Source organism: Poecilia mexicana, unplaced genomic scaffold, assembly GCF_051168715.1.
Source record: "Poecilia mexicana isolate PSO_F unplaced genomic scaffold, ASM5116871v1 scaffold_10, whole genome shotgun sequence".
Classification (NCBI taxonomy): domain Eukaryota; kingdom Metazoa; phylum Chordata; class Actinopteri; order Cyprinodontiformes; family Poeciliidae; genus Poecilia; species Poecilia mexicana.
The window spans coordinates 6,670,361-6,687,064 of record NW_028263379.1 but is presented as its reverse complement, the minus strand read 5'-3'; the positions used below and the strand labels follow the sequence as shown (position 1 = coordinate 6,687,064).

General features: G+C 36.0%; 1 protein-coding gene across 2 annotated transcripts in view; it reads left to right on the top strand.

The window, feature by feature from the left end:
- The window catches only part of fstl5 (follistatin-like 5), a 192,898-nt gene that overhangs the window by 134,288 nt on the left and 41,906 nt on the right, over nucleotides 1-16,704 (top strand). For both annotated transcript variants that reach the window (XM_088009371.1, XM_088009370.1), the window contains exon 8: nucleotides 6,301-6,421. In XM_088009371.1, coding sequence (XP_087865497.1) covers nucleotides 6,301-6,421 — 121 coding nt within the window. The remainder of the gene's footprint in view (nucleotides 1-6,300; nucleotides 6,422-16,704) is intronic.

The following is a 16,704-nucleotide window of genomic DNA, read 5'->3' as shown; positions in this document are numbered from 1 at the left end:
AAAGGATATGCTTATTCACAATATTCCCATTTCAAACCACTGATTTTAAAAAGGCCACAGGTAAGTTTTGCAGGAAATTCTTCAATGAAACCAGCTCCAATTATTCTTAAATTATACAAGTTTGGAGTCACAAAATGGTTTTGTCAAGCGCTTTGTTCTAACAGGTAATCGTAAAACTAGTAGTAACAGTGAAAAAGCTCCTGAGTTTCTTTCGTGATAGAAAACATCACAAAGACATGAAAATTGTGCAGCACTCTACGGCTTCTCTTTTATGTTAGACGGACAAAAGCAGTCTCTTAGTTAAAGGCACATGTCAGTCCACCTGAACACCCCCACACACATCGCACTGTCATATTGACACATGTCAATTTGACAATCCCACACATTCAAAAAAAAAAAAAAAAAAACGCAAAATGCCTTCAAGGTGTTTTGGGAAATCTTGGAAAGAGATGCAGCCAGAAGCCTTTAGAGACCCACTGAAGATCCCTGAACTTCACTGTAAAATGTATGTATAACAGGAAAATGTGTATGAACTCTATACATACATATCTTTAAAGTAACTATAGTTACTTTAAAGGTAGATTTGAGCAAAATATGCTTTAATCAAATCATAATAAAAGGGCATTTAAATTAGACAAATAACAGCTTCTTCTTTATTAATGAGTTTTAAAGAAGGATTTAATAATTTAGATGAAAAGTACCTATGTTTAATTGGCTGGGGTATTATGCATTTCTATAGCAACATCAAGTAACTATGTTTCCTTCCATTGCTATGAAAATGCTGTCTTTTCAAACATAACTTAAAAGAAATTTGACTTTGTAATTTGACACCTTGAAATCGGGCCTCTGTCTCTTTAAGAAGCTCATACTCTTTCAAACACTCCTTCAGCATGTCATCATAATGCTACACCATTATGCTGTTTACAACCATTCAGTGATAGGACTCCCCACACCACCCCCTCTCCACACACACTCCACACACACTCCCTCCTTCTCCACCTTTAAAAGCAACAATGTAAAGAATAAATGTAATTAATACTTCACTAGGACACTATCACTAAAAGCGATGCATTTCTTCAATTTATTCCCTTAATGAGTGGTTTTGTTTTGTGTTTCTAGAGCTCTCAGCATGTTGGTTTTCTGTTTGTGGAGTTTCATAAAGTGATTGAGTTAATCTGTATCCTCAGACTGAGAGTACTTCATGTGCTTTTACAACATATGCAGTTGTTTTGATGTTGGCACTTTAAGCCTGACTTTGCAGCCTCTGCTGCTGTGTGGATTACCTCTAAACACTAAGAGCATGTGATTCAGCATGATGCACAGCATCAGCTGAACACTGTTCAGATCTGTGTGCAAACCAAACCATATCCAGCTGAACCCCTGATGGACTATGCAGTGGCTTAATCCAGATTTATTTTTGGCTCTCAAGCTTCCAGTCGATCATTGCTGTTCTTTTCATAGACAAGAATGGATTTCACATGCACCTGGCACCCACAAACACATTCTAAAATGCCTTGCAGACAAATTTAGTATAATTGCTTGTTGGAAATATTTCTGAACATCCACTGCCAACATTGATTAGTCATATTCCTGTGAGTAAATGAAACGTTTACTGTGTAATCCCACAGGCGTTCCCAGTTTAGAACATGGTTATTTTCAAAGTTTTTGACTACGTTCTGATCTAGTAAATTGCACACTAATCCCACGAGGGAGCTGGTATCCTGGAGTCCAATAGAGTCTCTCTAAATTTTGACAAAGCAGCTTACTGTAATTCCATGAAGCTGACCGTTGCTGACTATTGCATCATCATCCAACACTGCCAGTAATTCAGTCTTCACCCGGGGGCCAAGCAAAAGAAACACTGGTAAACTTTAAACGTGTGCAGGTGTGTAAACATTAATCTTACATCTACAGTTTAAGTTGCGAGGACAATGCTGTTAGGATCCTAAAGTGGCTCAGATGAGGGAACGTGCATATGGCTTACATGCATATTCTCTTTCAATTTTGCATTTATGGAATGGAATATCAAGGGAAAATATTATAGTTCTAAATCAGGTTAGGAAAACTGTTGGACATAAGAGCTTACTAATGATAGGCTCTAAAATATATTAGCTCTATCAAAGAAAGGGTTACTTATAAGATATGACTTTATTAATAAAAACATGACACAAACTGGGTGAGAAAAGAGTAGAAACTTCTGCTGAATAAGAATTTTTTTGTCTGGAACAAATATTGGTAACACTTTATTTGAAGGGGTGTGCATAAGACTGACACAACACTGTCATAAACATGATATAACATCTGTCATGAGCATAAAGAAGTCTTTATGAATGTTTATGACAGTTGTCATGAACCACTGTCATAAACATCCCACAGGCACCTTTTGACACTTTTAATGCAAAGTTGCTCTAAAAGTTGCATTAAAAGGCCATTAACAGTTCCAACTTTGCATGATTTTGTAAATAATGATACTTTAATGCATTTTAATGATTTTTTTTTTTTAACAATACTTGTTGTTCTGTTGCTAAGAGATTAGCTTATTTTCTGGTAACGAACTGCCACGAAGTAAACATCTGATTTTTACTTTTGCAATATTTACCAGCTGTAAATTTCTTGTCTCAGCAGATAGGCGGTATTTAAAAAGAGCTTATTTGTTTTAGAAACAATACCATTACTTATTAATTTGATGTTAAGAGATGAGCTTGTTTTCTGGCAACGAAGTGCCACAAAGTAAACATCTGATTTTTACTTTTATTTTGAATTTCTGTTTTATTATATATTTACACCAATGACAAAGAACATGTTAACTCCTCTGCAAAATTCACCAACTTCAAAAGAAATCAAGTTTTTTTTAAACAATAACACTATTTGCTGTTATTCTGTTGCTAAGAGAGCACGTTTCCTGGTAACAAAGAGCCACGTAGTAAACATCTGATTTTTACTTTTGTGTTAAATGTCTTTTTATAATATATTTACACCTATGACAAAGAACATTTTCACTTTTCTGCAAAATTCACCAACTGCAATTCTTCAGTAGTATCTGAAAAGGGGACAAGAAATCTTATTTTTTTGGTTAATAATAATATTTGTTGTTCTGTAGCTAAGAGATGAGCGCATTTTCAGATAACGAACTGCCATGAAGTAAACATCTGATTTTTACTTTGTTTTGAATGTCTGTTTTATAATATATTTACCACCAATGAAAAAGAAAACATTTTTACTTTCCTGCAAAATTCACCAATTGCACTAGTCTTGTTAGTTAGTTCTAGGCTATTTTAAATATTATTACGGTGTCTTAAATGTTGTGAAAAAAGTCACCCTCTAATTTTTTTAACCTTTCGTGTTTTTTCAACAGATCCCATCTCAGGTAGGGCTTTCTGCTTTTTGTGCTGTGTTTATGCTTGGTATTAATGCATTATACTAACAAAAAGCCCACAAAGCTGGAACAGTGCCTGTAACATGCAGATTATTCCTAACTCATAACATTTTTAAAGTGAAATTCTCTCTTTATTAAAATAAAAAGAAAAATGTGCCCAGCAATTTCAAAGTGATTATACATGGAATGCACTTAAAACCTGCAAAAAAAGAATAGTTTTATGTTTGCAGAATTTTGCAAAGCTATAAGTAATACAGTTAAATCCACTGTGGCTTTACTTTTTTAGACCAGGGTGAAACTTTAATGTAACTTATTCCTAGAAAAATTTCCATTTTGTAAAAGTTTATTTTTTTGGCAGACTAATTTTTATACGACCGACTTCGACTTCAATGCTTTATAGGGTATTACTTTCATCTCATTGTTTGCCTTCTTAAAAAAAGATTGTGAACTGACAGGAAATTTCTTTGAAATCTCTCGTCACTGGTGGAGGTCAGCTGTCCCATGAGTTGCCCCTTCAATGCCTCTTCAGAGGTGACCCAGCTCTGGCAGCTTTATTAATTATGGTTTCTTGAGGGTTGTGGCCTATTTGTAAATCCTCCTCCACCCGCCCTTGTCTGCCTTTCTCCTGAGCAGTCCTACCCTGGCCTGTTCAGTCCCCAGGAAGCTGGGTGCTGCTGATAGCTAAGGTGGGGGTGATGAGGTGAGGTGGAGGAATCATGTCGACAGAGTCTCCGCCGTGACTCGTTCCACCCCTCTGAGTTTCATTTCTCCCCCGCCTTCATTTTTCATTTAAGAAGGTGACACAATATGCTCTCAGCCCAAGAAGCCCAAAAGGTACCATCGATTTCCCCTCGTATTGTGAAGCTCTGATGCTTCAGTCATCCAGGGTTCAGAAGTCAGATTGGAGCTCAGGAGAATAAAATGATAAACACACTGAACACTCGTAAACAGGATGCCTGATGTTCCCAACTTGTCTGTCAACTATTTACTGGAAAATCTAGTTTAAAGTGCTTGTAGGATGTAAGCAAATGTAAAATGAGAACTGTAATTAGAAGTGAGATAATATTTTTGCAAATTAAAACAGTGTTAGGCATAAGGAATGAGAAACACTGAGCCAGATTCAGTCTTGTTAGAGCATGTCACTTTAGAATGGAAATGCTTTGCCACCTTGGCTTCATTACAGTGGTGCATTTGAAAGCTGCAGAACTCTCATTCTTTCAAAAACGTCTTTTCATTATGAGCAACTTGGCCTACGTCTACTCAGCAGTTTGAGATGGTCATTCTCATTTTTTTTTTTTTTTTTTTTGGTGAAATTTGTTCACATGACTGAATGACTGCTTTCAGACTTCTGAGTGAACGGTTTCCGACCCCAAAGTGCAGGTCATTGCAGCCCCAGAATCTGAATGTTTGGGGTCGAGTTTGGGGTCACTCATTCTTATTCTGCAGAAGAATGTAGACTTCACAAAATAATCAAATTTAGGTCAGATTTACCTTTGTAACCTTAGTTTTTCTGTTTCTTTCAGGTATATATACCTGTAATATAAATAAAGTAATCACATTCTAGAATGCAGACTTGTCTTCACATGAATTAAACTTAAGAGTCCACTAACTATAAATTCTTCCTGTTTAAAATGAAGAACTACATCAATATCTCTTATTTCTCTGCTTTATTATGTAAAAGACAAAGTATAAGTTGAAATAACTTGCAAAGATTAAATTCTGTAATGTAATATCTTATTTGAAAACCATATTATTGATACAAAATGTAATATGTGCTGTAGCAATTACATTTCCAGATTACATTTTAATATATAGCATGTAACTAAATGGGGGTATAGATTAAAGAAAACTGTTCAAGATTGAAAGAGGAAACATAACAAATCTATTAAATGAAGCATCTTGCTGCAAGCACACATAGCTAAAATCACTGCATGCATTTAAAGCAAGAAATAAAATCATTACTGGAGGGAAAAAACTCAGAATCAACGTCCTTTCAAACCCTCCCATCTAAAAGCCTACTAAGATATAAAACTTTTGCACCAATTGTTGTATTTTGACAAAGATCTTATGCCACTGCTAGCTCATGGAAGAGAAATAATTCTATTATTAATTCGAAAAACCAAACACATAAAACAAAACTTCCTTAACCAGTGTGGTGTTCGGTTTTTATTGCCGTGTGGTCTTTACAAGGTGGCATCTGTTCCTCCTCTGCCCGGCGGATTGCACCGTCATCAGGCTCATTAGCTTTGTGGGCTTCTGTCTGCAGCCTGAACAGTTCATCATTCTGTTTGCTCTTCTTTGTTCAGAAATAACTTTATTTTGCTCACAGGTTTAATAATCACAACATGGCATGGATTCATCATGTTTTGGTTATATCCGCATGATCAATGTATAAGTTCTATTTTAACGAAGCAGCCTGGGAATAGTTGCATGCATTTGTTAAATGAGAATGCTGTAAGGGACTGACTTTTTTTGTTTTTTTAAGGGACATTAATGTTTAAAAAGTGTAGCTGGAATTATTTAGATAATGTCTGCAGCAGTACATTAGCCAGTTGTTGCGCTGAATGAAGTAAAGAGTGATTTCTGCAGTAATTAATTGTAGCTGCACTCTGAGTCAGATCACAGTCATCTGCTGTGGAAAAATGTCCTATATGAGTAAATGGTTACTTCTAAATATGACTTTGATAGATAACAGGTTTAGCTTCTGTCATGGATTGATGTAGGTTTGCTCCACAATGTGCCTTTGCCAACAGCTGTGATAAGTTTCATTTCCTTTTATTTCCAGATCTCCATCTGTGCGCTGCTGTTTGTTGCATTTTCATTGAAACAGTTCGTTTTCCTGGATTCAGCCACAGCTGCTGTTTCCAGGCTCTGAGGGGTTTCTCCGGATGATTGAAGCTCTGTCTGTCCTCTTTCTCTGGTAGGATTTTGGGGATGATGGCTCACTGTACGTCACCAAGGTGACCACCACCCACATGGGTAACTACACCTGTCATGCCGATGGATATGACAAACTGTTTCAGACCCACATTCTCCAAGTGAATGGTAAGAAGGTTATATCTTTACTTCTCTCTTTAAGTAATTTATCATCACACTGTGTCTGCAGTAGCTTTTCAAACAACTTGAACCTTACTACATTTTACATTTTGACCACAAACTTTATTTAGTTTTATTGTGATTTTATCCAATAAACCAACATAAAGCAGAACATCCCTGTGAACTAGAAAGAATATGGTTCATGACTTAACTTCTTGTGCATTTTTTTCCTTTAGCAAAATTAAAATACGGTGGAGCAGTTGGTTGCATGCTTTTCCTGCAGTAATAAGGTCCTGGGTTTGAATCCTGGCCAAGGGCTTTCTGCATGAAGTTTGCATGTTCTTCTTTAGCATATCTAAAGATTGTCAGTGACATTAGATTGATGGAAAATCAGCTGACATGTTGAAGGCGGATCTTCAACAGGGACTGGGAAGCTTGTAAGAGAAGAGAAGGGAGATGGATGGCAGAAAATAAAGTAATCCTGGAAGAAAACATATTAGATCCAACAAAAGACTTCAGATTGGGATGGAGGTTCACCTTCCAAAAGGACGACCATAAACATGGGGCTCTGTTATGGAATGGTTTAGATTAAGGCATTGTAAGGGGTTAGAATGGCCCAGTTAAAGTTCAGACCCAAATCCACTTAAGAGTTTGTGCCACAGATGCTCTTTATCCAATATGACTGAATTTGAATAATTTCACAAAAAAGAAAAAATCTTCACATCAGTCCTAACTACTGCAGGCTGTAAAATAAGAGACCTCATAGCTGATGCAAACCTAAGTGGCTGGGGAGTATTATCAAAGTTTGCTCACAGTAGCAGTAAAATGTGTCAAACCAGCTGAAAAGCAATGTGATAGCGAGAAAAAAGGTCACTCACAGTTGGTGATCTACATTGAATCATCACTCAAATCTGCAGCTCACCTTGATAATGTGAAGCCATGAGCTTCAGCTCATTGTACAGTACATTGCCCGCTCAGCACCAAACAGCAGATGGATGCAGTTAGAAACTATTCCATGGGCGATTTAACTGAGGATGCAGTTCTGTCCCTAAGGAGCAGGTTGAAACAAAAAATAAAGCTAGAAAGAGAGCAGATACTGAACTTTAATTACCTGGTGCTGATAAACATAATTCACCTTCTGAAGCAGCTGGAGTTTTAAGCAATTCACATGATGGCAAATAAAAAGAAAAGCTTTGACAGGTGTGGCCTCCAAAACCAAAACGTTCCCTCCAATTAACTATCGTTATGAAGATTTTAGACACTATGACAAGCTTCTGAGGTAAACAGCAATTACAAATTGGTTCAAAATGCTATGTTAAGCTAAGCGTTTAGTTTAATAGTTGGTTGTAAAAGAACAATAATCTCCATCTAAAGCTTGATCTGGATGCCACAGTTTGCCAACGGTTGTCTGCGTTGTAAGCTATATGTCTGCATAAGCAGCTGATCATTTTTACATGTAGAAGGAAGATGCTGACATAATTATTATTGGGTATAATTGGACAAACACTTGACTTTCAACAGATTAGCTAAGCAGTACTAAATGTAGTTTTGCATAGTGAATGCTAAAGAGTCCACTTTTTTAATGATGTTTCAAATTTTTCTGAGCTAAATTACAATAATTATAAATAAAACCTTTAACCTTTTAGACTTTGTGGAGAAATTTTTTGCAGTTACTTTCTGCTTTGAAACCCTGAGCTGCAGGACATCGACATTAAAAGGCTTTTGAGTGGCTTTTCCTACAGCAGCTTTTAGTTTTTAATCACCTGCCTGTCTTTATGTTTGAAATCTATTTTTCCTGGTTCAGCTTTGCTCAAGAAGTCACAACTTATGATTTATTTGCCTCTAACAAATTCATCAGAGGTTCCTTTGTTCAAATGTTGTATATGCAAAGCAATAGAATTCAAATTAAATTTACTTTTAGGATACTGGCAGGAACAAAGACCAAATATATATTTTTCTTCTTTTTATTTCTGAAGGGCGACTAAAATCCCCAACTTCTGTTGGTATAAAACTATAACATTGTAATTTACAAATGGCCAATATTTATAGCACTTTAGTGCTATAAATATTGTGTGCTATAATGTGTATGATTAGTTTTTTAGTGTTTGCACATCAAACCTTTTAGTTAGCAGTGCCCACCTCTGGTTATGTAGCTATCTGATATTATTCTGACACCGACTGTTAGGCCAAAAACAATTGAGGTTAGCTTGTAGTTGGTTTTTCTTCAACATTATGTGGTTTGGCTATAGAAAAACCACAGTTCTCCATTTAGTTTAGACACAGAACAAATTTGTTTCCTGCCACTTCAAAGAAAAGAGAGTTTTTTTCATACCATACGGACTATCTGCTCAAATGCAACACCCACAGTTGATTGGTCCTATGAATGGTCAGACATTTATTTAGACATCTGCGGCAAAGCTGTTTCTTGGGAAGAAATAAATCCATTCAGTGATTATGTTTTCAGATTTCTGGTGATGTTTGAAGGTGCACATTGAGTTAAGAGTGTGTGACACAAAAGCCTCTTTTTCTTTCAGGAAAGTGTGATTTAGAATTATTTACCTGCTTTTATAACCAACAGAAAGTCAGATTGGTTTTTATTTCATTTTTTTACTATCTTTAGGTTTTCTGGCTTTAAAATATGGTGTATATATATATATATATATATATATATATATATATATATATATATATATATATATATATACATATATAAAATATGTGGTATTTTTAAAAATCCAATTATTGTGCAAATTATAGTCTTCAGTGATGCTTTCAGAATAAAAATCTTGACACTCTTTAGAAAAACCTCAACTATTTTTTTTAATTTTATTCACACTTTTCCTTAGCTGCTGCTAAAAGCCTCACTTCATTCACGATAAAATACATCAGCTTTATTGACATTGGCAAGTTTTTAGTTAGTTTTTCTTCTAATTGGTTTGGGTGGGTTTGATGGCCCATGTGAATGCTAAAACAGACGTACATCGTAGAGGCCAAAGGTGAAGAGATGAAGCTTCAGTAAATGAGACTACATTTCATGAGGTGGGTGCGAATAAACCACTTTGTAAAGTCAGTGAATGTGTTCCACTTGCATTTGACAGACAGCTGGATCATTATCATTCTTCTAACAGATTACTGAGAGGTTAATTGTACTGATATACAGAGCTTATTGTGCATATGGAGACTGCCAGGATCTCGGGAGACCAATAACTTTGGGTTGTAATTAATATTGTAACTTCCACATGACCTTTCAATGAAGGCTGACTTTTACATTCTCGGTGTAGGTGAAGTCTCAGAGGACCTGTATCACCTACCAAGATTAGATTTTCTACAACTCATTTAAGAAAGAGCTAAAACGGGATAATCCTAGTCCAAACTGTCAATCACTGTAACACCAGAAAAAAGCTACAAAGATTCCAAGTCTAAGTAAAATCAGTGACAAAAAGTTTGAGAGTCCAGAGCTGTTTCATTATTTAATTAATCAAAATCAAAATTTCTGGAAAATAAATGACCTTCATTTACTTAGATGTTAATATTTGGTTTTACCACCATCCACATTAAGTTTCCTTCCAATGTCTTCATCACTGTGGTTCAAAATGTGTTGTTTTTTTCACATAGAGAAAAATAAAATTAAGGCAATGTCACTGCCTCTGAAACCGTTAACTCTTTTTAAAAACAGTCAACTGTTTTGGGCTCATCATGAACTGATCTAAACAATCTGTATTTAATCTAAGGTAATCCTGGCTACCTGTGTGACTTAAGCAAAACAAGACCATGTTAATTCTTTCTAGAACTATTTTCTTCTTCTAGATCACATATATAATGTTAAATCTAACTGAAAAACTAACATTTGTTGGTGAAAAGCATAACAAAGATGCAATAACTTGGTTTCCAGTTATTGTGTGCACCCCATTACATTAAAATTGTTCTGAACCCCCTTTTGAGTCAGATTTCACATTCAGTCTTTTTTGGTTGGAGTCTGTTAGCAACATCTTGAGCAGGTAAAAAATATTTTGCTGCTAAAGGCTCCTTTATGTTACTTTGAAAATTGATCAAATGTAACATTTACCCTATTAGACAAATTATTAGGCATTATTGTTCACTCTTCCACCTTTGTTTTCTTCTCCTCATACTGAGCTTCAATCTGTAAGAACAGATCTTCTGTCAAATTATTTATGAAATTTGGCAAGATCAGTCCAAAAACATTTGTTGAAAAGTCATTTTTTTGCTCATTGCATAAGTAGTTTTTTTGCATTTTGCTTTTTTTCCATTTTTGACATTTCCCCCTAACATTTGATTGGTTCTCAATGGAATATTAGTCACATAATAGGTGGAAAATTCACTAAAAATGCAAAACCAATCACATTGTTTTCCTGCTCAACAGTTTATACAATAGTTTTACAAAACACTGCAGATCTGGCATAAAATATAAAAATGGCCTTATTTACATTCATATTAAATTAATAGCAAAATATTAAGTTCATTTTTGCTTTTTCTAATTTGTGCTTTCTGTTTTAGAAAGATTTTAGTTTTAATCTTTTTTGAAAGGCCTAGCCTCAGCAAACATTTTATCATATTTAATTTATTTAAACGCTGAGAAGCTAAACTTGTGGTTCAGGGTTCCCAGGAAATAATTCATAGGGCCCCAAACGGCCCCTAGGCCACACTTTGAACAGCCCTGATGTAGCAGAACCAACTGTAAAAAGTTTTCTCTTTTTGAAAACATGATTCATCAAAATACCTCATATCGATAAAACACATTGTACACACTGTCCACCTCATCTTTATGAAGACTGTCTACTGTTATCTTCAATACATGTTGTTATTCTAAAGATGTTCATTTTGTTGGGCTTATTTATTAGTTTTGGTCTGTTGTGCCAGCTCTTTTGTTGCAGTGACTCCACTTTACCCACTACAATCAATAAAGTTGCATCTCATTTGTTCACTGTGGCTGCAAAGTTTGTCCACCTTCACAGCCACTTTAGCAGAAAACAAATCACTGTGTAGAATAGATTAATGGAAGTCAAACTAAAACATACAGTATTGCTTTCTTTATTGGAATACAGCATTCACAGTGGATTTAAAGTTTCAAGTAGTCATGATGTATTTTAATATTTTTGTTGCTTTAAAAATGTTGTTTTTTACAACTTTCAGCCTCTGATGTAACTTATTTTGGTTGAAGATGGAGGTTTTAGAAGGACATTGTCAGCTTGGAGGTCAGCTGTGGGTGGTAGGTAGGGATGGCGTCTGTGTGTGCTGATTCTTGGCTTTAAAATAATCCTTCTTTCTTTAAATGTCATATTTTTAGTGAGAGGAGGGCAGAGGTAGAGGTGGTGTCAGACTAATGAGAGCTTACCTCCATACACTGTGCACACTCTGGAACCAAACCTTGATTGAACTGGGTTTTTCTCTTTCCCCACTGTTAGTCAATGTGCGGATACTTGGAGGCCCCAAGGTGAATGCCGTGAGGTTGTAAGGGTTTTTTCCCCTCTCCTGTAGTACCAAAGGAATGCCTGCAGCTAAAAAGTCTGGGTCGTAGCAGTGTGTAGCTGGAAATGAGCCCAGACAAGAAGTGTGGATTTGCTGTGTCTGGTTGGGGTTGGAGGGAAGATGTGTGCTGTGGAAATAAAACCTGGACAACAACGCAGATTTTGCTTTGAATGAATATTGATCGATCGTATATTTTACAGTATTTGTCTAAACTGTAAAAGGCGCTAAGAAAGGACTTCTGAACCTCATAGTCAAAAATAATCTTTCAATAGTTTGGTAATACTGATCTGGTTTAACATTGATCCTAGACTAAACCCAATACCAAGCATTGATCCAAAGTATTGATCAAGGCATTTTAAACATCGGAGCAGTAAACTCCAATCTTCTTCCGATCTCTGTTGTCGCCCTGTAGCCAAACCACATAATGATGGACACATGAACGTTTCTCCAAATGACCAATGTATTGTGTGACAATAGATAATTTCAAAGCAAATAAAAAACCTATCTCCAACATTCTCTGAAAATATCAAACTAAAAGCACTTCCTGTTCTGTTAATTCAGAACAGGACTTTACTTACACTTTGCCTCAGTCATGTTTTACTTTATAACTTTATTTTCAACATCTTTATTATTTAGAGAGCAAAGGTTTTACATGTGAATTTGGAAAATGGTTTCCAAATATTAATAAATCTTCTCCAGCTCAGTGTGAGGAGAAGAAAACGAAGGTGGAAGAGTGAACAATAATGCCTAATAATTTGTCTAATAGGGTAAATGTTACATTTGATTATTTTCAAAGTAACATAAAGGAGCCTTTAGCAGCTTTCTTTTGGTTAGAACTCAGGTCAGCCATATTGGATAGTGAACTCGGAGCTGCCGTCTGACTTGATGGAATGTTGAAGATTTTCCAACTGGGAATTAACAACTTCCAGATACAAAGAGAACATATTTTTAACCTCAATGTCTCAGATCTAGGAAACATGGCAGCACTAGCTAATGCATGACACGAGTCTTGGATTTCATGATTTACCACAATTATTTTCTAATTACAAAAAATACACTGTTGACGTAAATATAAATAACTGTAAATTAGTAACTGGTATTTTCTATCATGCCCATATAATTCAGCCTAATAAAAACATCTGGAATCTTGGACTTTCCGAGGAAAAGGAGAATCTCTTTTTAAAATGTACTTTTATTTTTTTTATGCAATGAAATCAAATCTCTGTGGAAAATTGAATTCTATGAATTCCTTTTACCAGATAACTCAAACAGGAAATACTGTGGGGGGGGGGGGAACAAGCATCTAGTACCTCTTCTGAGGAGGAAAGATGAGAAAAACTGTAGCAGATTTCCCTGAGGTTCCATTATACTTTTTATAAGTTTAGTCCCACATCTTTTTTACAACCCCTCTAGCTGTTTTATTCTTTTACTTTTGTTTTACACTTAAAAAGTACTGTTTCACTAGCTCTGTAAAGAGTATGCAAGGTGCTGGATGCACACTGACTCCCACATCTCCATGGAAAGTAATAACTGTGGAGAGACGTTTCATCATGTGGTAGCTTTATTTGTCACGCTTTGTGTAACTGCGGGATGCAGAGCTTCGTCTTTTGCATTAATGCTATGGATGTTCACTTGATTGTATACTCTCTGATCAGTTCCCACAGCCCACCAGATCTGGCCAGCATGTTTAATTTTTATCACCAAGGGTTTAATTTGATTGAAGCTTTGTAATACGTCTTCCTGGGCTTGTTGGAAATGTCCCAGTTGTGGGATGTTGAAGTGGTCTCCTGCCACGATGTTTCTGTGCATCCCTGCTCATCTTGTGAAGCACCAAAGCAGACGGGAGCCTTGCTGAGTGATTGACGACCGGCTCGGGAGCTTTATGATGGAGCTGTCAGCCCTGCCGTGTCACGTTCTCCTGGCAGTGACTCTCCTGACGCTCTCAGAAACGCATCAGAATGCATTTTCTCTCACTTCTTGTCTGAATCAAGTTTGGAGTAGAAAAAAAAATGCTACTTTTTTCCAATTTCTAGGAGTGTTTCAAGCAACAAGATTTTCTTGGGAATAAATGTATGTGTGTGAAAAGACAGTGAAATTAGCCTGTCTAATTTCACTGTTATAGTTCTATGATCGTAACACATAGAAGTAAATATAAAACGGTATAGACATGTGACTGTCAGCATATTAACATCTGGCATGGTTGATTTATCCCTCCACTTCTTATGTATGGTGTTTGTTTATATGTCTGTAAATGCATAAGAATGTCAATAAAATAGTTTTATTTCAGTAATTTTATTTCAAAATATGAATCTTGTTCTATAGAGTCACTACAAACCAATATATTTAAAGTAATTGTTGTTGTTTTTTTTTTTTACTTGAATTATTATGGCTTACAGGTAATAAAATTCAAATTTCATTTTCTCACAATAGAATTTAACATCAGACAGTAAAAAGAGGATTTCAATACAGAAATGTTTTAAATCATTGAAACCCACTAAAATATCTATTATTGAAAGATAGCAAGAATAGTTTTAAAATATCAACAAATTTAATCTACAGTTAAGAAATTTAAATGTAATAGTTACATTACAGTTGCCATCAAGTGTATTAGTTCCTTAATAGCAACCAAATTACTTCATAAGTGATCAGGTTACTGTCCAAAATAAATTACATTTTGTAAAATTGGAGGTGGATTTATCATCCAGAACTGACCACAGCTTCTTGTTTCAGATGTGTTTTAAAAAATTTTAAAATGTATTTACTATAAAACCTAATTTATAGTAAATACAACATGAAACCCTGTATAATGTACACTATACAAATCAACAAATGTTCAGGGTGTTTTGTGATGCCTTGTACCTGCACAGGAAACGTACCTGATGGCTACATCCTCAGGGCTGCACAGTGCCGCAGTTGCTAGCACTGTTGCAGTAAGAAGGTTCTGGGTTCGATTCCCGGCCCGGGGTCTTTCTGCATGGAGTTTGTATGTTCTTCCTGGGCATGCTGGGTTCTCTCCAGGTACTCCAGCTTCCTATTACAATCCAAAAACATGACTGTCAGATTAATTGGACTCTCTAAATTCTCCTTAGGTGTGTGTGCATGGTTGTGTGTCCTGTCTCTGTGTTGACTGGCGACCTGTCCAGGTGACCCCGCCTCTCGCCCGAAACGTTAGCTGCAGATAGGCACCAGCACCTCCAGACCCCACGAGGGACAAGAGTGTATAGGAAATGGATGGATGGCTACATTCTCTGGTTTGTTCACATTTTCAGAACCAGAGTTCAGATGTTCACATGTTCAGACATTCTAGATTAGATTCGGTTATGTGACGATTCATCAGCGTTTCCGAAATGCCCAGCCTGAGTGAGGTTGCTATGGAGATAGTAGATAGGAGATAGATTACTACATTGTGTGCCACTAAAAGACTGTAAACTGTAAAAATAAATAAAACAACTCTTTGTATTAGGGAGTATAGCGATCTTTTCTTTTCTCATGTTACCCTTGAGACGACCTCTGTTTCCACATCAATCAATCAATCAAATTTTATTTGTATAGCACATTTCAGCATAAAGGCATTTCAAGGTGCTTTACATAATTAAAAAATAAAATAAAAACTATGTGATGAATAAATGGTAAGAAAGAGAAAGAGATTTTGGAAAAAGAAAAAAAAATATATATATTTTTTTTTTAAAGATAAAAACATGCTTTTGTTATGGAATTTAAGCGCCTGTCGTCGCCGGACTCTGCCGTCCGTTTAACACGGGTATTATCCAGGCCCCGTCGCCTAACAGGACAAGGTCTCCAACCTTGCAGCACCAAGGTCCGTCCACCTATCATGCGAATTTTTGCGCTAGGACTTCACCGTCCTACATGGATTTTTGTCCACTATTTTTACCTGTTACAGTCTAGAATGTACATCAGTACAAACGTAGAATGTGAGCTGCTGAAACTTTCCTTATGTTAAGTCACTCCTGAACCAGAGACTCAGTCAGACGTGTTATGCGTGGATCAAGAAGAAAAAGGATTGGACTGTTGCTCAGTCCCTCAAAGTAATATTTTCAGATGAAAGTAAATTCCACATTTCATCTGGAAATCAAGATCCCAGAATGTGAATAAAAATCTAAAAGGGGAACAGTCATCAGCACAGCCATCTACCAGGAAACTCTAGACCTGTGATTCTCTTTGAATACCTGTTATGTTATACTTTATATAGTTTTAATAGTTTTATCCACTTAGACTCATAAAGAACTTAACCCTGGGAGAAAACAGTGTACTTTAATCGAACAATTATCTCAGTTCTCTTGGGATCAGCTAAGTTTGTTTTGAACCTAATTACATGCATTAAATATGAATTTTAGTTTCTTTAATGCTGGATTTAACATTTGAATTGGCTACTCCTTCCTTCCTTCCCCCACTTTCTTTGCAACCAGATAAACTCTCAGTATCTGCTTTCTTGAATTCAGCTCTTTCCCTTTTACAACTGTATGGGCCTATCAGTGACCAGAAGAAATTACAGCCACAAATTAAGGAAAGCACAATGGCACATGAGTCTTCTCTCCTGCATTCACAAAGGAAATTTACTGACTAAAGCTCCTTGCTAATAATGAGCCTTTAACTAAGTAATGACCTTTATTGAGTTCTGTGGGTGGCCAATGGGAATTACAGCAACACGGATAAATGTGAGTCCTCCCACAAAAGTTTTTGCACTTCACTGTTCTTATATATCAACTGTAGAAGGAACGGCATTCCATCAATAACAGCAGCCATTATGTCAAACTGGGAAGGAATGCATTTGATATTTAAATTAG